General features: G+C 38.1%; 1 protein-coding gene across 1 annotated transcript in view; it reads right to left on the minus strand.

Annotated features, from left to right (window-relative positions):
- LOC132155287 (desmoplakin-A-like) overlaps nt 1-25,044 on the minus strand; it is a 28,073-nt gene extending 3,029 nt beyond the window's left edge. The window contains exons 1-23 of the mRNA XM_059564166.1: nt 24,633-25,044; nt 23,933-24,023; nt 23,696-23,817; nt 22,309-22,477; nt 18,123-18,248; nt 17,853-17,912; nt 17,331-17,498; nt 16,817-16,921; nt 16,540-16,635; nt 15,257-15,382; nt 14,933-15,085; nt 13,887-14,041; nt 13,667-13,793; nt 13,372-13,558; nt 12,175-12,401; nt 11,119-11,297; nt 5,924-6,062; nt 4,643-4,836; nt 4,340-4,502; nt 3,284-3,367; nt 3,091-3,198; nt 2,871-2,969; nt 200-2,026 (exon numbers count right to left, since the gene is read on the minus strand). Coding sequence (XP_059420149.1) covers nt 200-2,026; nt 2,871-2,969; nt 3,091-3,198; nt 3,284-3,367; nt 4,340-4,502; nt 4,643-4,836; nt 5,924-6,062; nt 11,119-11,297; nt 12,175-12,401; nt 13,372-13,558; nt 13,667-13,793; nt 13,887-14,041; nt 14,933-15,085; nt 15,257-15,382; nt 16,540-16,635; nt 16,817-16,921; nt 17,331-17,498; nt 17,853-17,912; nt 18,123-18,248; nt 22,309-22,477; nt 23,696-23,817; nt 23,933-24,023; nt 24,633-24,862 — 4,935 coding nt within the window. The 5' untranslated portion in view covers nt 24,863-25,044. The remainder of the gene's footprint in view (nt 1-199; nt 2,027-2,870; nt 2,970-3,090; nt 3,199-3,283; nt 3,368-4,339; nt 4,503-4,642; nt 4,837-5,923; nt 6,063-11,118; nt 11,298-12,174; nt 12,402-13,371; nt 13,559-13,666; nt 13,794-13,886; nt 14,042-14,932; nt 15,086-15,256; nt 15,383-16,539; nt 16,636-16,816; nt 16,922-17,330; nt 17,499-17,852; nt 17,913-18,122; nt 18,249-22,308; nt 22,478-23,695; nt 23,818-23,932; nt 24,024-24,632) is intronic.
- Between the last annotated feature and the right edge of the window lie 824 nt (nt 25,045-25,868).

Raw genomic sequence — 25,868 nt, forward strand, 5'->3', positions numbered from 1 at the left:
TTAGAATAAAACAAAACATTTTCTTTTACCAAAACAAGTATTAAAAAAGCTTTTTGTGGTAACCATGCAGTGTTATGCAGAAAGTGTGCTTTCAAAGGTATAGCATTATGCAGCAGTTTTATCTAGCAAAGCCATTTTGATATAACTTAAATTGGTGATGTAATTTTTTATTCAACTGATGTCGCTCAGAATAAAATACCTCCTTGAACTGCTTTTGGATTTGAGCAATTTCCACCCTTAAATTTTCTCTCTCTTTAGTCAGATCATTGATTAGTTCCTGCAGTTCCAATGCTCTGTTATTGCTGGTTTGTAACTGGAATTGAATGGCAGACAATCGGGAAGCACTTTCACTCTCGATGGTGCTCAGGCTTCTCTTCACATCATCTCGCTCTAGTCTCATAGTCCTCAGTTCCTCCTCTAGCCGCAGATGCTCTTTGGTGAGATTCTGGGTGAGGCTCTGCAACTTTTCGATCTCACTGGTGTTCTCATTTAGGATTCGACTCTTGTCTTCTAAAGTCTTGTAAAGTGAATCATTGCGTTGATTGGCTTCACGGACAAGGGCTTGTTCCCGCAGAAGCTGCTGTTGCAAAGCTTTCAATTCGGCATTCACTTTGTTCAGATTCTCTACTGTGATTTTATAGTCCTTCTGGCTTCTCTCCAACTCATCTTTCAAACTGCGTAGCTCCTGCTCATTCCTTCGTCCAGAAGAACTTTCCTTTTCTTGATGGACCCGCAGAGTGTTGATGGTAGTGGTGTATTCACGGCAGGTCTGATTAGCCTTCTCCAGCTCGGTTTCTATCCTTTTCCTCCTTATGAGTTCATCCTGATTACTCCTTTTCTCCTTTTCCAGTTCAGCCTGCAACTCATTCATCTTTGCCTGCAGTTCACTGATGCGACTCTGCAGCCTGATGGCATTCTGCTCCAACGTGCTCTTTTCGCTTTTCTGTGTCTCCATCTGTCTCTTTATGATGAGTAGTTCTTGCTCAGAGTTCTTTAACTTGTTAATGGTCTCGCTGGTTGAAGTGTGCTTGGAGAGTAGTTCAGCCTGGGATTGTTTGAAACTTTGATTCTCTACCTCCAAGGCTTTCCTCCGCCTGGTCTCGTCTTGTAGATTCTGGGTCAACAAGGTAATCTCACGGGCCTTTTCAAGAGCAGCCCTGTTGGCCTCTGCCAGGTCCACCCTGTGTCTCGTTTCATTCTCTTCCTTTTGACGTAATAGGACCTGAATCTGTGACTCCAGCTCCTTCTTGAACCTGCTCCCCTCGGTTGCCGAAGACCTCTGCTGATGAGCGTCCTCTTCTGCTTTTCTTCGTGCCGTCTCAGCATGGGAGAACGAAAGCTGCAGCTTTCTGAGTTCCTCTTCCAGATCTCTTTTCTCAGAGTTTAACCTATCTAGCTGAAGCCTTACAGTTGTTGATTCCTCCTCCTTCTGCTGTGTTGCCTTGAGCACACTGGTCTTGGTGATGTGGATCTCAGATTCAAAAGTTTGCTTTAGGCTATTAATCTCCTGGTTTAATTGTGTTCTTACCTTTGAGGTCTCTAATTCTGCTGCATTGCGTCGGGAGGCCTCATCCTTCAGCTGTAATTGCAGCCGTTCAATCTCCCGCTCTTTTTCTTTAATGGTCCTTTCAAACTGATTTTTGGACAAACTGAGCTCCTCGAGTTCTTTCTGTCTCTTGCGGACAGTGAGCTCATACTCCTCCTGCTGGGTGGTGTATCGGTCCTCAGCCAGCCTCCGTTTGCGTTTCTCTTCCTCGATAAGGAAGGTGAGGTGGGACATCTCATCTTGTAAGTTCTTCAGCTTACTCTGGGTGCTTTCCAAGCTTTCCTGAGTAGTATTGCATTGTCTAGCTTGGGTTCTCTTGATCTCCTCCAAAGACATAAGCTCTTCTTTGGATTGGGTCAGCTCCAGCCGATAGCGGGCAAGACTATCCTCCATTGACTTGTTTTTCTGACTTTGATCTTTGAGGTCATCCTTAAGACGTTTTAATTCTTCCTCCAAAAGGTCAATTTTAGTGTTCCGCATCTTAAAAAAAACATATTGAATAGTGTACGTTAGTGTAACTTACGAGCATAGCAAATCATCACATTTAAGCATTTTGAACATTGTGCTTACTTTTTGTATTGCGCTTGGTATCAGCACTACTAATACTGGCAACACTTTATTTTGATTGTCCCCTTTAGAAATTCTGCTGACTATACAGTAAGTAACTTTGCAACAAGCATTCATTACATTAATAGTGACTGTCTGTTTAATATCTTCTTGCACTTTATTTTGATGGTCCCCAACACATAATCTACTGACTAAAAGTAACTTTGCAAGTACATGCCAACTTATTCGGCTAATATTGATCCTAGCCTTTACAGTCTACTAATACAATACTAATACACTAATGACTGCTAGGTGAAATGTAGTTGCAAAGATACTTAAAGTCACCAGACTTTCTAAAGGGGACCATCAAAATAAAGTGTAGCACTAATAGTTAGCTTAACTTGACTATGTAGTGACTAATCTTTAGTGTCCTAAACAAGGTGAAATTGAAATTGGCACTGTGACAATATTGGTACTATTTTAGGAATTGTTGTAATATTCTTAGAATTCTTGTGTCTTGCTTTTTGCATTCTTATAAATCACATTTATAGTCTTCAAACAAATTTACTTGAAAATGTAAAGTAAGCATTCTACATTATATATTTCAGGCAATCCCAGACAACCATATTTCCCGTTATATTTTTGTGTCATAAGAGATACTAATAGTTTTTTATTATTATTCATATTTTACATAAAAAAAAATTATGTTTTCCTTCTCATGAACCCTGATTTAGAAGTTGGAAAGATATATTCACAACACATCAGACACAACTTTTACCTTTAACTCCTCCATGTTTTTCATCATTTCCCCAAGGAATTTGTAGTAGTCGCTTGAACGTGTCAAGAGCTCTATGTAGCGTGACTGCAGCTCTGCCGCCTTTAGAGAAACAGTTATAAGTCAGTGAAGATTGAAAATGTACTCATAAACTAAAAATAATATAAATCATGTCAACTGTGATGTAAATTAATTTTTCCCCTCTTGGATCTAATATGATTACCTCCTGCCTCAGTTCAGTGGATGGAGATTGCAGCATAGTCCTCTTGATAGGAATGTTGAGCAGTGTCTCCAGTCCTGCGCTGTAGGATGCCAGCTGGAGCTCATAGTCCTGTGAAAAGAGTTATCTGGGAACTGAGCCTTTTGCATCATTTGTATATACCTGAAATGAGCAAATAAAGAAATATGAGACTCACCTTTATGGAGGCAGCACATGTGTCTGCATCTTTGACCACATCCTCTACTTTTTCTTTCTTTCCTTTTATCTCAGAATACAGCGCCTGTTAATTGACAACATATTTTTCTTAATTAAATATTTTAACTAAGCTTTACCCAAATCCAAAATTAACTTTCTTAATCAGAACGTATCAGTAAAATTGTACTACTGACGGGTCTATTGTTGCATTTCATTACTGAGTGAAGAAGAGCAACAAGATCTGAACCACAGCAGTAGATAAAGCCTATGCTACTTGCTCAAAAGGCCTTTTTTACATTCATTTGTTGCAAATTCTTCTTACTGTCATAGGGTCTTGATGCTCCATGACAGCAAAAGAAAACTGACTTACTAATAAGAAATGGCTTTTCTTTCATACTGTTTACATTCAAGTTAAGAAACAGAAGCAGAGCTCCCTTAAATTCAGATGAGAAAAGTACTACAGTACAAAAAAAATGCATATTACAAAATATGAGATCAAATAGTGGTGTAAAGAATTACATGTCGTTTTGAGAACTTGAGCTTAACTGAGACTTTGAGCATTTAAATGGCTACTGTCAACCTTAATTGAATGCGATATAAAGGTGTTCAGTTTTATTTCTATTTTGGAAAATAAACCTTAATTACTTCCCTCACAAATCAACTGTTTCTTGTTTTTCACTGGCATTTCTCTAGTACATCTTTGAGCCTATGTCCAGTAAAAGTAAAGTACTGAAGTTAAAATCAGATACTTGAAGACCTTTACTGAAGTGGTATTAGAATCGGTAATAGACTCTTTATACCTCTGGCGAAAAGTTGCACATTATCAGAAAAAAGCTGTCACTGAGGTCAAACCTTTGAAAAAGGTACACCTTTGTACTTTTTTATGCCTAAAGGGTGCATATTAATACCTTTAAAATACATATAAATACCTTCTGAAAGGTGATCTTGTCAATGTGATCATTTCATCTGTCTAGGCAAGCACCTCACTAGACTTTATACCAGATTTAATATCATTTGATTAGATGTGAGTATTTTATTGGGAGTGTATTGGACTGACTTTTTGCTGGTTCAGGTGGTCCATCAAACTATCCAGAGTGTTGAATTTAGTAATCTGGAGGGCATCTTGGCGCTGACGTGTTTCCTGAATCCATTTGTTTATCATGGAGTTTGTTTGCTTGTAGTGATTCAGCTGCTTCTCCTGTTTCTCCAGGTCCCATACCCTGACAAACACCAAAGAAAAATTGAATATAACTAATCATGGTGGTGATACTTTCTACATTTCTACAGCACTTGTCATTGCATATCGTAGAAGTGCATGTGGAAATACAAGACCATGTCAGAACATCATATTTTTCCATACCTGCTATCAATCTGAGTCACAATTCTGCGCCAGCGGTCAGTCATCTGTCCAACGTGCTCGGAGTATCTGAACAGGTCAACATCACACTGGTGGAAAGATTTGTCTATTTGACTGTTCCAGTGCACAGCTTTGGACAGCTCAGTCTCCATAGCCTTCAAAACACCTTTCTTCTGCTCCAGCTCTGCTTTCATGGTCTGCATGGCACAAGACATCACAATCAAACAGAATAAACATCAGGGCTTCATTCACCCCTAGGGAAACATATTTACACTGACTGAATAACAGTGAGACACTTCTTCGACCTTCTTCAAGTCTTGGTCTTGACTAATCACTGACTATAACACTGACTGTCCCTTTAAGGCTGCAACTTCATAAAATGTGAAAAAAATGAAGGGGTCTGATTATTTTCTTATTGCACTGTATTATAAATATTTGTTTTACCTAATTATTTAATGTATGCTTGAATAATCTCCTAATTCAGTCAGAAATTACTGAAAATAGTTTAGAATCTTAAGAGGCATTTTACAAAAACTTATTTTTTTTTTTTTTTTTTTTTTTTTATAAAACCTGCCATTTATTGTATATTGGAAACAATAATCTTAAATTAAATCTGAATAATAAAACTCAAAATATGTTTCAGGGTCAAAATATTCAAAATTATCTCAACTACACACACTAGTGCTATTTTAGGATCACTGAGATATTATTGTAGTTTTTATTATTATTTTGAATCAGTTTTCTTTTTATGTTTTCATTTTAGTTTTAATAATTGTGTGTGTTTTCGTCATTTGTCATTAGTAGTTATTTAGTAATTTATTTACAGAGAAAAAAAAAACATGTCTATTGTTTTTTTTTATTTAATTTTTATCTGTTTTAGTTATTTTAGTACATCAAGTTAAACTAAATTAAAATAAAAAATTTTGCTTTGGCAACTAGCTAAAATTAATTTATATATATATATATATATATTTTTTTTTTTTTTTTTTTTTTTTTTTTTTCTGTTAACGATGTTATTTTAAAGCATTTCAAGTAATTTTTTTATGGTTTTAATTTTAGCTTGAGTTTTATTTTCACACACACACACACACACACACACAAAGCATTTCAAGTAATTTTTTTATGGTTTTAATTTTAGCTTGAGTTTTATTTTCACACACACACACACACACACACACACACACATGCACACACACATACATAGTATGTACCTGGTAAAAGAAAAAGAAGATAAAGGTTTATATTAAAAGTTTAGATATTTAAACTCATAAATATGAAGTTCACCTTAAGAGTCATGTGGTACTTTTCCACTTCGTTCAGATCGAGAGAAGTCGTCTCTTTTTCTGTCAGACGAGCCTCATGGACTTTAACGATGTCCTCAGCCTGCAGGAGATGCTGGAGCAGAGCCTTAAGAGCAGAGAGCCTGGAAACACACACACACACATCCCCATGAACACACTGTCAGAAGAATACTGCCAATTTATTCTCATACTAATACCCTCTTCTGTTTATTCACACAGCAAGGGCAAAAAACATTTGACTTTTTTACCAATGCTAATCCTTAACCTAACCAATGCTATACTCACCATAGACCTTATATTGTCTACACCTTCTAATGAAGCCTCTGGAGATGAATCCCAATTATGGTAAGGTGCTTTATATTTCCAACACGCTCTTATTGGTTGACCAATCATAATAGACTGGGCCGGCTGACCAATCAGAGCAGACCTTTTCAGAAAGGCGGGCTTATGTCCAGTAGGAGACAAATAATGTTTTCTGATCTTTAAAGAATGCAAAAGTATTCTAACAGACCCCGAAAATAAGTTTATGAATCTGTTAATGAGCATATTATGTGCACTATAACCAAAATCCAACCCCTGAAGTGGACCAAAAAAGCGAATCAGGTGAAAAAAAAGACCCATTTCTGCCCTGTGCCTGAAAGATGAGAACTCAAATCATTTGTCCAGTTTTGCACTAATTGGACCTAATCCATTTCAACATGCATTTTGGGTACAGCAATATGGGAGTATAATGGTGTTGTGTATTGAGTTATGGTTTAACCTGTAGAGGGCGATGTAGCTCACATGGGAATGAATGTTTGGTAGAAACAAAAAAAAGAAGAAGAATAAAAAGAGAAACAAGTGAAGTTGAAGCTAGTGTCCGGTTCTCGTCTGTTCTGCTGTGGAAATTACCTGCTCTCTATTCACGCGGAGGGGGATGACTGGCCCGATACGAGGAAGCGTGCAATTCTCCTACACTGCTTGGGCACCGAAGGCCAACGTGTATTTTATACACTCACGAACGTAGGTACAACCTATGATTCAGCAGTTGCTGCACTGCGTGCACATTTCAGTCCAGCAATAAATGTTGTGGTGGAACGACACAAGTTCAGGCAAAGAATACAGAGACCACATGAGACTGTAGCTGAGTATGTGGGCGCGCTTCGTGAGTTAGCTACTACGTGCGGGTTTGCTGGTAATACAGATGAAATGATACGGGACCAACTTATTGAGCACGCTAGCTGTGTAAAAATACGTGAGAGACTGTTAGTACAAACTGAGGCAGACCTCACTCTGGATACAGCAGTAAAGTTGGCGTGTCAAGTGGAAGCAGCTATCGGACATGCTCAGACTCTAGCTTCGGAGCCGCATGCTCCAGTGCACGTGGTGAAGGCGAGAGCGAAACGTCCATTCAGAACCAGAGCAAAGAGCAGTTACTCCTCAGTGCCTGCAGCAGCACTGAAACAGGACCAAAGCTGTTTTAGATGTGGATCAGCAGCTCACATGGCAAATGCTCAGGACTGCCCTGCAAGGAAAGTGCCATGCCGAAACTGCAATAAGGTCGGACACTTTGCTCGTGTATGTAAGTCCAAACAAAACACAGCCAAAGTAGGAGAAGTGGTTATTTTGGAAATGAATACAGTGCGAATTATAGAAAATGGACAACGAGATGACAAAATTACATGCACAGTAGCCATAAAGGCAAAAACCACTTCCCGCACTGTGGAGTTAGTGGTGGATACGGGATCGGCGGTGTCAATCATTCCTGAGCACCTCTACAGAACGCACTTCAGTGGTGTGCCGCTTGCTGAGCCAGAAAAAAGGTTAGTGACTTACACCAAAGCTGACGTTCCAGTGCTAGGTTGCATGTTAACTACAGTGCAGTATGCGACCATTACAGTACCAGTTACACTGTACATCGTGAAGACAGGCACGGCCCTGCTGGGAATGGACTTATTCAGAGCACTGAGACTTTCTATTGACAATAACAGCGTGCTCTCACCTGCGGGTCCAGTGACAGAGATCAGAGAGATCAAAGTCGGAGCTGCGATTGGGGAGAAGCTAGGTCTTGCTAAAGGTTTCATTCACCGTGTAAAGGTCAGGGAAGACGTTCAACCTGTTCAACAAAAGCTGCGGAGACTTCCACTTTTGGTTAAACAAGGTGTCTCTGCTGAATTGGAGAGATTGTTAGAAATGGATGTGATAGAGAGGATTGATGCATCTCCATGGGTATCACCCATCGTTGTCACACGAAGAAAGAATGGTGCAGTGATAATGGTGCTCTGGTGCTGAAAGATCTTAATGGGGTCCCGAATTATCTGGATGATGTAATAGTCTATGGCACAGGAAAGGAGGAGCATGATCGTAACCTGCAGATGGTGCTTGCTGCACTAAAGGAAGCTGGTCTCCAGCTCAACAATGAAAAAATGTCACTTCAACCAGACCAGTTTACGGTTCCTTGGACACACCATCTCAGCTCAGGGTTTGCTGCCAGACAAAGACCACCTCAAAGCTATTACAGCTGCTCCAGCGCCTAGCGACGCCACCACACTGCGCTCATTCCTGGGGCTCACAGCCTGGTACGCAAAATTTGTGCAAAATTATGCATCCCTGGTGGAGCCCATGCGAGACTGCCTGCGTGACGATACCTTTCAGTGGACGGCAGCAGCACAGTCAAGTTTTGACATGGTCAAGACTCGCATCGTAACCAGTTCAGCACTATCCGTCTTTGACCCCAGCCTTACTACAATTGTGTCTACAGGCGCTTCGGATTATGGGTTGGGGGCCATATTGACACAAATGCATGCTGATAACACGGAGCGCACCGTTGCTTTTGCCTCACGTTCACTTACCCCTGCAGAACGAAAATACTCCATTGTAGAAAAGGAGGCATTAGCCTGTGTGTGGGCTGTGGAAAAGTGGAGGACGTTTTTATGGGGGACAAGATTCAAATTGTGTACAGATCACCAGGCTCTGACCACACTGCTACACACAAAAGGACTTGGGCGCGCGGGAATGCGTATTGCCCGGTGGTCAGCCAGACTTCTTTGCTTCACGTACGACGTGGTGTATCGTGCAGGAGCACAAAACTATGCTGCTGACTGTCTCTCTCGTCTGCCTCTACCATCAGCAGAGAATGCAGAGCCAGTGACTGAGCCCGAACTTGTAGCTTTGCTGGACACAGAACTGAAAGCTCTCTCAGCAAAGGACTTCACTGGGGCATGTGAAGTATGCCCAGAGCTTACTGCCATCAGGGCACAGATAAAAAAAGGGTGGCCTAAAACAGCAAAGTCTGTACCGGCGGTGCTCAAACCCTACTTTGCTACTAGAGATGAACTCTCAGTCCAAGATGTGACAATATACAGGGGCCCCCACCGAAGCCTAGTGCCTGTAGCTCTGAGAAAACAGCTGGTGGACCTGGCATATGAAACTCACCAGGGTGTTGTGCGCACCAAGCAGAGGCTGCGTGACTTATACTGGTGGCCCGGCATGGACATTTTAGTGCATGTGTGACCTGCCAGATGAATGATAAAAGCGCTAAGACGCATGCTGCTCCAATTCAGCCAGTCCCACTGCCAGACGGTCCATGGCAGAAAGTAGGAATTGACATCGTCGGACCGTGTGAGTCAGCAAACTGGGACTGCCGCTATGCAGTGACTCTGATTGATTATTATACAAAGTGGCCGGAGGTGGCTTTTACACATTCAATCACAACCACGGCTGTCACTACCTTCCTGTCTGCTGTGTTTGCCCGCTTTGGCAACCACACAGAACTCATTAGTGACAATGGGACACAGTTTACCTCGAGCGAGTTCAAAGAATTTCTGGCAGTAAGAGATATTACACACAGGAAAGTATCTTTGTATTATCCACAAGCAAACGGAGCTATTGAACGCTGGAACCGTGTTCTCAAAGAAACACTCCTTACTGCCGAGCAGGAGAGGAAATCATGAAAACCATTCATACAGGACTTCTTGCTCACATATCGTGCAACTCCACACAGTACAACAGGAGTGTCACCATATGAACTCATGTTCAACAGGAAAATGCGCACAAAGGTGAACATCGGTCCAGCAAGCAAAGCTACTCTGCTGACACAAATGCTGGATGTTTCAGTACCTGAGTCGGGACCGGCACAACCCTTCGGTGATGTGCGAATGCCTGGCAGGGTCAGAAAAAAGCCTTCATGGCTTAATGATTACGTACAGTAACCCTTCTCATGGCCTTTGGGGGGGGGGGGCTAAGAGGGAATGACATCGAAGTAAAAAAAAAAAAAAGCAAGGACATTGTAATGTGAGGGAAAACATATATATATATATATATATATATATATATATAATAATAATCTGAATGCTGTTTTGCTTGTGAATTTGTTTGATTAAATTCACTTAAGTTTAATGCTTCTGTTAGAAGTGTAATCAACATAAGGTTGCATGTAATACTGTTAAATTGTTACAAGTATTGAAAAGAAAAGAAGGTTAATGTTAAGTATAAATAAGGAAACATTTAAGTTTGCATTATATTACAGCCGAGGTCTAAGTGATTTAAGAGACGGCGTAGTTATTTTTATTTTACCTGGTAAGCTTCCTAAACAAAAGGGGAAATATGTTGTGTATTGAGTTATGGTTTAACCTGTAGAGGGCGATGTAGCTCACATGGGAATGAATGTTTGGTAGAAACAAAAAAAGAAGAAGAATAAAAAGACAAACAAGTGAAGTTGAAGCTAGTGTCCGGTTCTCGTCTGTTCTGCTGTGACTATTACAAGGTAAAACGTAACAAATGGCATATTGAGAATAATGCATTAGCTTAGCAAGGCAACACGTTATCTTGATGTTCCACTTTAGACATTCATAATAACTGTACATAACTCTGCAACCACGTGTGAACTAGCAGTCATTAGAGTATTAATAGACCCTCTGCTTAATATCCACTCACACTTTATTTTTAATGAATCCCAACACACACGTCAACTTATTCTACTCATCCTAACCCTAAACTAACAGTCTACTAATACTCTAATGAGAGTTAGCTGAGATGTAGTCGCAAAGTTACTCATAGTCAGCAGAACGACTAAAGTGGAACTCTGTGTGACCCATGTGTCTCATTTCAGACACTTCAGCAGGTTTAGGAAGAGAGACCGAAATCAAAACAATCAACAAATATAATACATGCAGTTTTGGTAGTTTAAAGTGTTCTTGCCTCTGGATATATGCAGTGGAGATGCCTTTCAGGCTGCCCAGTTTCTGGTTGATGAGGTCCAGTTCAGAGCGCAGGTAGCGGGTCTGTTCTGCGTTCGTGCTTCCTTCAAGCTCTCTCAAGATCTTCTCTCTCAGACGCAGATACTCGTCCTGGATAGCGTCCAGATCCCGATGTACACCCTGAAAAGACCGACCAGACACAGGCACATTTACTGATCAAATTAAAAACTAACTCATCTGTATCAAGAGATTGTCAAGATTAGGTGAAAACAAAAACTTTTTTTTAATCATAGGAATATATTTCGGCAAAGTGTCAATATGAAAATGATACTTTTCCCTTGTCTCGTAGGTGAACGTGAAAGTAAGAGCCTCAAACAAAACTCTTTAATGTTTTCCAGCGTTTCTAACCCTTTTCATTTCACAAGCGCATCTAAATGCTGGATATTTGAGAAGATTAACTTTTTGAAATTCAGTGTTTAGTTGCTATATGAAGTGTTAGTGGCCAAAAATGATTGATAAATGATTTTTCAACTGATACCTTCTTGTAACCCGATTAAATCGTAACATTGTCATTGTCAAAAAACAGTAGGAGATTCGGTTGTGGATGATGCTGGGATAAATCACAGATCAGCCCCTGAATATGCTGCAATTTCTTCTTCACGTTAAACAGAAATACATTTTGTTAAAAAAATGTAACTCTTGTCATCAATTACGCCCCCTCAAGCTGTTTTGAACCTGTACGAGTTTCTTTCTTCTGTTAAACACAAAAGAAGATATTCTGAACCATGTTTGTAACCACACAGTTGACAGTAGCCATTGACTTCCACTGTATTTTTTTCCATACCATGGATGTCAATGGCTACCGTCAACTGTTCGGTAACCCACATTATTCACAAGATCTTCTTTTAGTGTTTAGAAACAGAAACAGATTTGTAACATCTTGAGGTGAGTAAATGATGAGAGCGTTTTCATTTCAGTCAGAATGTGGCTTTAATTGTAAATGTTTATGAGAAAGCAATGCAGCAATCTAGGCAGTGATGTTTGTGTTGGCGTGTACCTGCAGCAGCACGAGTCTTTGGGAGCACTCCTGTACGCCGTTCTCCGTCAGAGGCACGTGGAGGTGCTGGCTCAAGCCCGTCTCCGCCACCTCCACCCTGCGTCTGAGAGCGCTCAGATCCGACATGAAGCTCATGTTCAGCCCTGAGCTCACCTGCTTCCCAATGATTACCACCTGCTTCCCATCGATCTCTTCCTCCTTCCCGTCTGGTTTTTTTCCACTCTCCCCTAGAAGACAAAGAAAGCAAAAACACAAAATCTCTAATCAAACATTCCTGTAATCGTTTATTAAGTGTTTATAAATGGAGCTAAAAGCAGAAACAGAGGCACTTTATACTAAAATATCTCCGGTCTAAATAATTAAATTATTTTAATTCTTGTTTAAAAGAACATCAATAGTTTTAGTACCTAATATTATTGACTTTTAGGTGCCAATTTGCCTGTACCACTGTTATACTATAAGAGTCTGTATTAATATTTTGAATCTATATTATATTTTATAACCTTTTTATAATTATTTAATTATAATTTTTTTAATTATTATATAATTATAATTTTTTATAATTATATGTTTTTTATAATTATATAATTATATTTTTATATTTACATTCTTATAATTTTTTTATAAATGTATAATTTATTATTATTTTTTAAATATATATTTTGCATTTCATTTTAATTATTATTTAATTTTTGTCATTTTTAGTAGTTTTTATGTATGTGTGTGTGTGTGTGTGTGTATATATATATATATATATATATATATATATATATATATATATATATATTATTTATTTCAATTAATGAATGTTTTTTTTATGGTTTTAATTTTACTTTGGAAGTTTAACACTGAGTGTTATGTAGATGGGTTCATTTCCATGCATTCAGCTTCAGTTTGCAGATTCAATAATGCAGATAAATAATAAATCATGTCACTTGATAATTTGAATTAAGTGAAATGATTATTTCCGGAGACTGACAATTGTATAGAAAATAGGGAATCAACAAAGACTTTTCATAATTTTTTAGCATAAAGTCTTAGCATAATTTTTTCTAATCATATTTTGATGGTAAATCAGAGATGAACTCTTCTACAGACCCAATCTGTGGATTAGTACATTTAAATCATTAAAGTATCTCTTGATATTCCGTGCAACAGTACATTCATGTGTATTGATTATGAAATGATGTGTCTTACTGTAGTTGGGCAGCTGGATCACCAGCTGGTCATAATGAGACTGAGCTCCTGCGTACTGCATCTCCATCTTTCTCTTTTCTTCATCACTAAACATCTCCGAGCCGAGGCTGTTGCGCATGAACTCTGTGTAGTGGAGCTCCAGGTTCTTGATGATGCTGCGATACTCTTCAGGACGCATTCGTGAGAGCTGAAACAGACGGGGAACGAGAAGCACAAAACGATCTAAGAGATGGAGGCTTTTGTGAACCATAAGTCAAAAAGCATTGAGTGAAAGATGCATCCGATCCACTAGTACCATTGAGAGTGTGAGGGAGTTGATGTGTTGGATGTCCTTCATGCAGTACTGCCAGGAGATCAGACTCTTGATGTTGATGTACAGCTGACTCCAGATGGACATGATGGCTTCAAAGTACTGCTCGTTCCTGTCGAGCAGTCGATCAGTTAATCAGACCGTGCCTTCACTAGGACACTACCGGCTGCTCTACCATCTGTGTGCATGTGTGTTTGTGTCGTACTTGTTTGCCAGACTGATGCTCAGAGGGTTCGGAGGTGGGATGAGCAGACACACTGATGGGATGAGCATCTCCAGTCCTCCGGGTCCAGTCACCTGCCACTTACTGCGCTGAGAGTTGTCTTTCAGGATACCTTCGTTGTCTTTCAGGATGCCCTTCTGTAACGGCCAAACTGCGTTTCAGTGTCTCATAGCGTTTTACAGAAATTTAGAACCAAATTTACCAAATCCTCCTATTTCGTAAGTAATTGCATTGGCTAAAACAGTGTTTTGTGTGTCCTCTGTTTGGTGTCTGATGAGAAATCACTTGCTTACAATGACAAGTGAAATCGTTTTTCAGTGTGTTTAATCTTAGTAATGAAAAGTCTTTAAAATTACACGTCATGTTTTATTACTAGTGCTGTCAAACAGTTAATCGCTATTATTCGAATCCAAAAGTTTAGATAATATATGTGTGTGTACTTTGTATATTTATTATGTATATATTTTTAAAAAAAAAAAGGTTTGTTACGTTTATATAGTAAATATATTTATATAAATTATATGAATGTAAATATATACATGTAAATGTTTTCAAAATATATGCTGTGTGTGTGTGTGTGTGTGTGTATGTTTATATATACACATGGTAAATATACACAACACACACACATTATGTAAACAAAAACTTTTATTTCGGATGTGATTAATCGTTTGACAGCACTTTATTACTAAAGTAAAAAAAATGTTGATTTGCAACAAAGTAGACAGTTTTGCTGATTATAATGCCGTCATAAATCAACACTGCAATGGCACCGTAATATAGGAGCAGTCACACTGTCACATACTTGTAAAACAAATTTGTAATCTATTGCTGAACAATTTTTATTTGAACTTAAAAGACATTATGTAACTTAAAAGTGAAGCTAGTTGTGCACCGATGGGAGATCTGTTATGAAAATAGACATATCTCAGTTTCCAGCCCTAGCTGTACGTTCAAACTGACATGCTTGGGTCCCTCTGAAGAACACTTCAGTGTATATCAAAGAAAATAAAGAGGATATCACTGACCTGGTCCTGTTTGAAGTCACACAGGGCTTTGACGATGACCGGGCCGCTGCTCTTCTCCTCTGGGTTACGAGGCTTCAGACACACGATGCTCTTGGACTTGCTGACCAGCGTCTGAACCTGCCTCTTACTCTCACTGATCCTCTCTTTCTCTTTCTACACACACACACAGGCACACTTCTTTACAAAATGAATGGGAACATTTTCTGTGCACACAGTGATTTGCAGAGAGCAGTCACGTTATACGCACACAAGAAACGCTATTATAGGAAGTCATATGCTACATATTTGTGGATTTAGCTCTACAGGTGTTTGATTTTGTCTCACCTCCAGGTTTTTGAGCATTTCTGTCAGATTCTCCAGAGGTGTGTTCCTGTCACAGGTGAACTTCTTCCGGATGCTCTCGTGGTCTTTCTGCAGTCTGGTGTACGTCTCATTGGCCTCCTTGAAGAACTACAAAAGAATAATAACTCAAATAAAACTTCGGTCATCATTAACTCCCCTCCGTCTCCAAACCCATATGAATGTGTTTCATTCCATAGAACACAAAAAGAGAAATTTTGAACAAAGGACTGGTTGCTCTTTTCCATGCAATTACAATAAAAGAGGACTGGGGCTTTCAAATTACAGACACAAAATCACCATATACTGTAAGTATCATAAAATAATCCATATGCTTTGTGCACTATATATTCCAAGTCCTCTGAAGCCAAATGATTTTTGTGAATAATTAAGCATTTTTTGCTGCACCTTTAAAACTAAATAAATCATTTGTCTTTAATCTTCATTGATGCTTTCTAAGAATTGTTTACTCTTGCTTAGAACAAAACGGACCAATATATAAATCTCTTAAATTCGTTTTAACACTTTTAGCATAAAAATGACTTGTTACAGCATTTATAACAGCATTAAAAATGCATTACTTGAAATGAAATAAAATATAAAAAAATATTATTTCAGCAAGTTGCCGGCAAAATTTCTCATTTTAATTTGGTTTAACTTGATGTACTAAAATAAATTAAAACTGAAATAAAATTAATATTATAATTAAAATAATTTATATGAAAATAAATTGATGCATGTATTAAACAAATTCCAAAAACATAACAAAATTACTAAAACTAAATAAAATTCAAATGAAACATATATATACTGTGTGTGTATATATATATATATATATATATATATATAATCTAGTATCTCAATCATACTAAAATACCAAGCTTTAGAGATTTCCCATGCGACAATGATTATATTTTCAAAAACACTTTTTGAGAATTGCTTACTCTTCCTTAGAGCAAGACAGTTCATTTATATCATCTCCACAAGAAATAGCATCAGATCCCTCAGCAGTAGCCCAAGCAAAGATTCCTTTATATACACCAAACGCCCAAACCCTCAAGTGGGTTTAACTGCAGACCGGAGATCTGCAAAATGGGGCTTGAACTCCAAAATGGGGCGGAGTCTCCTTTCGCAAAGACTTCAGCCAATTGATACTGACTTACATTTCAAAATAAAACTTTTTAAATTAAACATTGTTTCTAGTTCATCTAAAATAAAATATGCTATATAAATAAATGTTCCCCATGAGAGCAGAGCCAAACCCTTACTTGGCTGTAAGCAGCGTTCTCCTTCAGGTGAACGTGGATGCACTTGGTGATCTGCAGTAACCAGCTCCACTGGGTTTGCAGTGTGTCCATATAAGCCTGAAAGAACCAGACAAAAGATCATGTTAGGATCTCCGATGCAACACTGTCAATTACTGTAAAAAGCTGATGATCTGAGCTATCACTCATATTCACAGCATTAATGAGAGAGTTTCCACAGCCACTGGTTTGTCACTGATCTTGTCACTGTTGTAAGTTGAGCGTGAAGATGTTTCCTCACCTGTATCTTATCAGACGCTGGGTGTTGGCTCCTCAGGAGGTTGTCCACCTTCGTCTTCAGTTTATTCAGCTCTTTCTCTTTCTCTTCCAGATCACTCATCAGTTTCTGAAAACAAGGATGTATTTTATAAGCTAAAGTCATCAGGCATTTGCATGACAGGAAATTATAGTCTAGCAGATTCTGAATCTGATTACAAAATTCTGATTCTAATGAGTCGCCAATGTATTTTTATGCATCTCTTTTTTTGTATTTCATCCCCATTCTAGCTTGTGTAATAACTGCATATTTCCCTATAAAATTGGTATTGTGTTCTAAAAAATATTGAGTCTGGTAAATTAATAAATGTATAAAAACAAATAAATGTGGTTTACAAAAGGTTTACAATAAAGATTCTCAGTTCTTTTGAGGCATTGTATCATTTAAAAGCATGCATTGTAAAATCAGTTTCCATACGCATTTGCGATCATTAGCATTGGTGTGTATTAGTTCCTGATGGTCGTGCGTGTCTCCTTACGGAGTAGCTCTCTTGTTTTTGTGGGATGTAGCTGTCGATGTTTTTGTCGCCCCAGTCGAACACCAGCTCCTCTTCCTCTCGGTCGTTGACCCACATGATGGCTCTGGAGATCTCCTCGAGGATGTTCTGCAGGTCTCGCAGCTGAGACGCTCGCGCATGGGTCATTTTCTACACGGAGGGAAGAAGAAAAGATCAGAACGAGAGAATGCACGCTACTCTGAGGAAGATCAAACCGATTCGGTAAACATTTACACTCTAAAACAGTCACTTCGTAATATTCCCATTCGTATTATTACATAGTTTTGATGACTCTACTATTATTCTAAAATGTGATAAGTAGTAATAATAAAAAAGTTTTCGAGTAGGTGTGCCAAATCTTTTCAGGAGCACAAGTCTGTCTATAAACTGTCTATAAACAGAACTCATTTGACAGTATAATCAGTAGGATTGAATTACTTGGATCAAAGTGTAGAAACATCTCAAAAACAGTTGTGTGAAATAAGAGCGGTTTTATTAGCTGACCTGTAAACTCTCCCATTCTTGTTCCAGAGAGTGGAGTCCGGCCTTTTCTCTGCTCTGCGTCTGAAGCAGAAAGCTTCTGTCAGTACATCTTTATCTTACTTAAAACTTTATGCAAGTATTTGAATTTCTTTGAATGGTACTCCACTTTAGTGACATTTAAATTCAAATAGCAAAAACGCATTCTGAGTTCACTTCTGAACGGTGCACAGCTTTATGTCATCCAGGCCTGTGTTGGCATGTGTGCACACAACTGGCTTTCAAAGCACATACCAGCTCGTCCCGTGCTCGGTCCACCTCCTGGCTCCTCTGGATTGAACTTTGAAACCTGTTGTGATTGAGGATCTGTTGGCTGATGGCCTCTGTATCTTCACCGAAGGGTGCGGTCTCAATCAGTCTCTGCAACACACAAACACGAGCACTGATTTACAGTCTTCTGGAGCGTCGCCTCACTGTAATTATCATCTATTTCTGAAATGTCACATTCATTTCATCATACGAACACATGGTCAGAACGGCAGATTACAGTGTTCTCTGGAAAGCAGGGTTAGTTAACTATCAGTGTGTGTTAGAAACCACAGAAACGGTGAACCTAACCTGCTCCAGTGGGTGTGACAGAACTATATAATTATAAAGCATTGATATGACAATTTAATTGTCAACTTAAATCTCTCAACACCTCTCCTGTTTTTTTTGTTTTTTTTTTGCAACACGATCATTTCTATTTAATTAAATATAATTAACAAAACATCTGTCTGTTGTTCCAAAGACTCTTATTTTGATCGGTTTCATGGGCTCTGATATTTTGTCCCAGTTTGCACGTTTTCTGTCCTAAATAGTATTCAGTATAAGAATCAGTGTCCCAAATCGTATATGTTGAAAAGAGCATCCTAAATGTAGGGGGAAAAAAAATATTTTGACCTTTTAAAAGCTAATATTCCCCACAAATCAGAATTCGGTTCAGAACTACAAAAAGTGTTTAAAAACTACAAACATGGCAGACGTGTGACATGGAACAGTTAAATAGAGAGGTTTAGATAAAAGACTTTGAGCCTTTTTTTAAAGATGTAAATTATAATATATATTGTGTAAAGCTGTAGGTTGCAATATGCGCTATGAATGTAATTCACAGTTAAACAAAAACCAATAACAGTCAATGTCTGTTTGTATCTATTTTTGGGAGACCATTCCTTTTAGTGCAGAAATTATGCACTTTGAAGCTCGCCATTGAATCACAACGTGACAATCTTCACTTGTTTCTGAAAGCATGTAGATGTTTAAACAAAGTGAAGAATCAGCGTGATTTATGACATCATCAGTCATAGCCTCTAGGTGGCAGTGCTTATCATCTCCGTCAGCCGTCGACTAAAGTGTCTCTTTCTTCTTATATAATGTCTGCTGTTGTTTTGCTGACTGTAGAGTTATCTGAAGTATTCGTCTTGCCGGAGCTCCAAACCACTTCAAACCAGACACACCCCAGTCACTCTCACTGCTTTTGTCTTGGTTTCTTTTGCTCCAGCCTCTCCCTGTTTCTTCCCCCTCCTTCATGCTCGGGGCGAAACTATGTGTGCTCTGTCTAACCCGCGCTGAACTGTGTAGGGTGTGTGTGTGTGTGTGTGTCACAGGTAGAATGTGCTCAAAAGGAAGAGTGCTCAATATCTCTATGCAGTATACAGTTACTAAGAAATAAAAAAACATATTAAAATGCCGAGAGTCTGACTGGGCCTGACAACACAACACTGACTTCATCACTGGAGTGAATCTGAGGAGGAGCTTTCTGTTCATCCAGGAAGTGGTGAAGAAGAAAAAACTTTAACTTGCAACACTGTTAGTGAAAGCACTCGCTCATTCATTCAATCAGTGAATCAGTGCAATAAAGTCTTGCAGGATTGATGAAAGCATATTTCAGATTTTTTATAGGGAAATAAATATGTCAATTCTCCTAATGTAAAAATCGGGTTTAAAACTTACTTTTACAATCTGGCGTGTGAGAGCTGTTAGTATCAAAGTGTTTTTGTTGTTGTTTTTCTACTATTGTTATATTTTATTAATGTTTCTACAGCACTTTGTTTTAAGAAAGTGCTTTCTAAATAAACTTTATTAATGCAAATGTCTAGGGAACATTTAAAAGTTTCAAAATACAACTTATCGCCATCATTTAAATAAATTTTAACATACATATTTAAATCAACAAATATATAACTTGAACATCTCTGCTTCCAAACACTAGAATATGGGGGACTTTTAATCTGCCTTCTCATTACACTGCAAAATTGTATTTTTGGCCTGTTTTCCAGTGCAAATGTCTAAAGATATTTAAATCAAGACAACATGTTTACTTGAGAAGCAGAATGGCATAAGATAAGTCTTGTTTTGTATGATTTAAACAAGAACAAATATCTGCCAAGTATCTGCCAATTAAACTAGTTAATGAAAACAAGATTTCATACCCCACTGAGAGATATTTGCTGCTGCTTGCAGTTTTTAAGTCTTCATTTTACTTGTGCATCTCAAGTTAATGTATCTTGATTTAAGGATGTTTGGATTTTAGTGTAGGAAAACAAAAATACTGAGGACGAGACGACATTCATTATTTGCAAATGCATGCAACTTTATGAGTTTAAGACTTTCTGCTCTGATTTATGAGTTTTAAAGGGTTAGTTCATATGACGTTCTTCTTTCAGATGAATCCAGTCGGAGTTATATAAAGAATCATCATCTTTCAAGCTCGATAGATTTTGGCAACGATAGAGCTTGAAAGATCAAAGACAATTTTTAATATAACTCCGACTGGATTCGTCTGAAAGAAGAAAGTCCCACACATCACATGACTTGAGGGTGAGTAATTTATGGGATAATTTTAATTTTGGGGTGAACTAACCCTTTAAGGCCTTAATTTGTGAAAGGGTGAATCAAGACATATAAAGACTTGCAGAAACCCTGTCTTGCATTTTCTGCCACTCATCTTTTTTACAGGAAAAGAGCTGAAGCAGGCGGCTGACACCGGGTGTGTCTGGGTGTGGACACTAACACAAGTAACAACAAGTTCCTGTCTAATACAGGGAGTCTGATACACTCCTATCTTTTTTTCTTTTTTGGAAATGCATCAGATCTCAGTGGGTCCTAATGTCAGATGAGCCTGAATCACTGAACCAGTCTGGACTTGAGGAGGAGGCTGAGCTGTGTGAGTCATTTCCAGTAAAGTGCTGTCGTTATGGGCTGTACCGTCTCTCAGCAGGGTGAGAAATCACAATCCTCTGCTATTTTCCAGACCGCTCCGGAGACAAACTGTGCAACGGATCTGCTTTGTTAGTTCACCAAAAGAGAAGCTCCAGTGAAAGCTCTACGCTTCGAGCCAAGACTGAACACAGAAAATAGTTTCACACTTACACTGGAAGTTCATCAGCCACATATAAAACAGATTATGTCAGTAGAGCATGACTTGTACTTACCAGGAATTTTCCTTCAGTGTAAATAGAGTCATTATTCACCCAAATATAAAAAGTCATCATTATTTACTCATCCAAACATGCGTTGCTGTTGGAAGTCCACAGGGAGCAGAAACTGGTGACCCACATTCTTCAAAATACCTACTATTGTGCTCAACAGAACAATGCCATTCATCCAGCTTTGGAGGGTGAATAAATGATAGCTGATTGAATTTTAATTTTTTGGGTGAACTATGCGTTTATGTCCAACCACTGACAGTAAAGTATGACAAATATACTAGTAACACATCAGTCAAACACTGCAAAATAAACAAGCAAAACACACAGTACTGCTGATGTCTAAAAATAGCTGAGAAAATGTTGCCAGTCCAATGGGAGTTTTGAGTGAGGTCAAAAAAGTTCCCCATAAAGACTACGCTCATGTTAAGGTTGGTCATGCGAATTGCTGCATCGCTTTCAGAAGAAAAAAAAACAGTACAAAAGTTCTCACTGTGATGGTCACCTTTCAAAAGGTACTTATATGTACAATTTGCACACTAATATGTGCACTTCGGGCACTCCCATGTCATATTTAGTCCCTTTGAGGTACTAAGATACACCATTGAGCAGTAAATATCGTTCAAAAGTGTGCCACAATGACTGCTTTTGTATCTTTTTTTCTGAGAGTGCTCTGACTAACAAAAAGCTGTCTGGTTTGAAAGTGACTTATAGGGCTTCTACATCTCTCGTAATAAAATTAGTTTCTTTGTGTCCTTTTTTGCACACAAAATTGTGCATTATGAGAATTAGAATGTCTTGACAACATTAGAGGTTATAGATGTTGTGCACCATGCACTGAAACAATATGACAGCTAAATTAGTTACTTGTTAGTGAAATTGTTGTTTTTAGTAGGTAGATTGATTGGAAGTTTTTTTCTCTGAGTTTATTCATTTATTTATCCAAAGAATGGCTCATCCATTATAGCTTTGAACAGACAAATGTGTGTTTAATCTGTGGCACAAAGACAGACCTTTTTCTGGTTGATCCATCCCATTGCCTCCTGATAGCTCTTGCTAAGGTCCTCCCATGTGTTCACCTCTGACCCGGTCACCCGAGTACCTCCATAAGCGCTCCTCCTGATAGTGGTGCCCGTGATGGAGCTTCGAATTTCTGAGTGAAAGGCGTGGCATTCGTCCAAACTTGAAAGATAGACCCAGGATTAGACGCTTTGCTTTAAATTTATTTTACTCTTTTTTTTTTTTCTTTTTTTTTTTATCAGGAATATCTGGGTTTTCAACAACTGCCATTTTACATCCTATTAGTTGATCTGTATTAGAACTAAGAGAGTTCAACGTTTTATTATCATTGTGAATAGTTGCAATAGAAATCACAGTTGCAATTCTTTTAGACCCATTACAATGCTCTCTCCGTTGTGATATAATTTCCACCAAGACAACATTTTTTCAAAATTGTGTTTACTTGATTATCAATAATGTCAGTGACTAGGATGCTTGAGAGGAATTATGAGACATGCACTGTATTGTGTAAAAAAATATATATATATTTTTTTTTTTAATTGTGCACCATTTCTAATCAAAAAATAAATTCTGCAAAAGAAATGGACAATATTAGCTATGAAATTAGCTTTCCCTTGTTGAAAGAAAAGTGCACGTAATTGTACTGAATGTGGACTAGTACTTTACTTCAGATCTTAAAAGTACTGCAGTGTTATTTTAATATCACTAAGACACTGCCCCAGGTTTTTTTTTATTAATATTTTGAATTTGTTATAGTTTTTATATTAGATATTTTTTAATTTTGATTGAAGTTAAAGTTTTTTAAATTTCAGTTTTAGTTTTTTTACTTGATAAAGTACTTTTTTACTTGAATTGACAACTAGTTGAAATAAAATAATTTTTTATGTTTTATTTCATTTAAAGTTTAAAGTTTAATTTTAGTTAACTCTATAACCCTGATTTACTCTTTCTGTACCAGCAGAATTTTTAAAAAGTGCTTTTTTGCAATATTTTGTTAATAAAATGTTACTTTAAAGTACATCATTATGTCATTGTTTGCTGTGCACTAAAGTACACTGACTAACATACTAAAGCACATGGAACAATTATAATTTTAACCGTAGTGTTAAAAGATAAAAAATGTACGTTGATATTGAATGTACTCAACTGCAGTTTTATCATTATATGTAATAAATTTGTAATTAGAAATAAAGAAGTTTATTGTCTAAAAGTCCACAATGCCAAAAGTGTCCACCCATTGCTACTAAACAAATTTCACAACATATTCCTGATTAGTAATACTTCACTCATAGTGGGCTGGGCTGTATGGGAAAGTGTGTTTCAAGTGACAGCATACTAAGCAGGTTCCATTTATTTACATGACAACACACAATCACACACCTCCGGAGCACCATGTCGTTGGGATGACCGGCATTGCCTAAGTCCATGGCATACTTATTCATCTGCTCAATCAGAGACGCTGCCGCATTCATGTTTTTGTCCACTTCAGCTGCTGGTCCCATCTGCAGAAACATGACAGAAAGAACCATGGAAATAACATGAAAGCAGTCAAAATCACTGTGTGTGTGTGTGTAACACATGCATAAAACATTGTCAAAGTGTGTAAATGACACTTACATTTTCTAGGATGCTCTGTGCTCGGTTCAGACAGCCCATACATTCGTTGTGAAGCATCTGAGCTCTTTTTTGAATACTCATGGATGACATGCTAAAAAAAAAAAAAAAGACAAAATCAATAAATAAAAACAGAAAATCACAGTAGATCACTAATGATTTAAAGTATTTTAAAGCAAACAAATTTTTTATGTTTTGTTGAATAGAATTAGCCACCATTCAGTTAAAAGACAGATCAGAACATATTGTCAAGCGGGAATAATATTTGACATTTTGTGTTTAAAAACAAACAAGCCAGGTTACATTTTGAATGTCCCATAATTGTAATGCATGCATTTACATGCAAAGTTCACATGCACAACAAATTTATGAAAGCACTGTTCGATATGTGACCACAAAAAAAAATATATATATACAACAAATGTATGCAAAGTCCATATGCATAATTGCAATGTTTGGCCCTGCCAATTATTATTGCTAAAACATTCGTTTATTTGTTTCTAGATGGAGCTCTTTCAGTTATAAACTTTCTTTCGAATGCTTCACTAAATTTCATCAAAATACATATAATAAAAATATAAAAATGTTGCCTTTAAGTAAGTATAGCTATTCGATGAACGTAAAATTCTACAGCATTGATAAGTTTTTCAATGCATACTTTAGTAACAACAAAACTCTTGATGTTTCATTAATGGAATCTCACCTCTGTCCTCCTCCTCCTCCTCCTCCTCCTCCTTTTGAGTTTCTGGAGAATGTCTGTGTAATGGCCTGCGCGTAGCCATCGTTGAACTCAGACTGGTATCCATTTCCACTCGTGAAGTACGGTGCACCGGGGTCATTCCGGGGTAAGCTGTAGCCCACGGTCAGATCGGTCCGGGAGTTGGATCTGCGGCCGATCTGGTGGAGTCTGGTCTGAGATCCGTACAAACTCATCTCTGTAGAAGAGTGCAGCACCAATACAACGACCAGTCTCAAGCAAAGAAAGCGCAAGGGAAGTTCCAAAAGTCCTCCTGTTCTCCTCTGCTCGTGTAGCGCGTCTTCGCCCGTCGGTGAGTGCGCAGATACTGGCCGCTGCGCTCGGGATAGTTCCGGTTTTGCCGTTAGACCACACCTGCACCGCCTCCCGTCAGCCCGAGGAAAGGCTTCCCACGAGGCGCGGCATTAGTCATATTAGTCACTTTCCAACGGAATTCGTTCATAAATCCTCCCCCAAAAAAATTTTTTTTTGAACACAATACTTGAACATCAGCCAACAAGCTGCTGCACATACTTTCTATCAAAAGCTTAAGGATGTCCTGTGATTTTTATGTATTTGTTTATCTATCTATCTACCTACCTATCTATCTATTTTTTATATTTATTATTATTTTTTTATTTTATTTTTTGTGGCTTGGCAAAAAGAGACCAAACAGAATGGTAGCCCATATCATAACAATCAGTGAAATGAGAAACATGCACATCTCACATCTGTTAAAAGTTAAATTGCATCAATAAAACATGGGATTGCACGAAAGTATAAAGCATGCACTGTCTTGACTCAAATACACAGACTCAATCTGCAGAGGACTTTCCCCTCTGTGTGTGTGTGTGTGTGTGTGTGTGTGTGTGTGTGTGTGTGTGTGTGTGTGTGTGTGTGTGTTGGGAGAGCGACACACCCGGCCCACACACCCTACTCTGTGATTCCTGAAAGGTTCTTGACAGGTTAACTTGGAAAAAAAGTGTAGTATGGTGGTAGTACAAAATAATTGTCCATTAGACTGTTTGATAAGTGAAAAGAACTATGCATAATGTAATTTTGCATTAATTTACCATTTGGTGTGGGACAGTTAGGAACAGAGGTTAAATTTGAAAGACTGAAAAAGACTCATTTTATTTAGTATATCATAATTTTAAACCATAATTATTGAAACCAGAGTTCATTGCAACATAGTATGTACGC

Source organism: Carassius carassius, chromosome 12 (genome assembly GCF_963082965.1).
Source record: "Carassius carassius chromosome 12, fCarCar2.1, whole genome shotgun sequence".
NCBI classification, from domain to species: domain Eukaryota; kingdom Metazoa; phylum Chordata; class Actinopteri; order Cypriniformes; family Cyprinidae; genus Carassius; species Carassius carassius.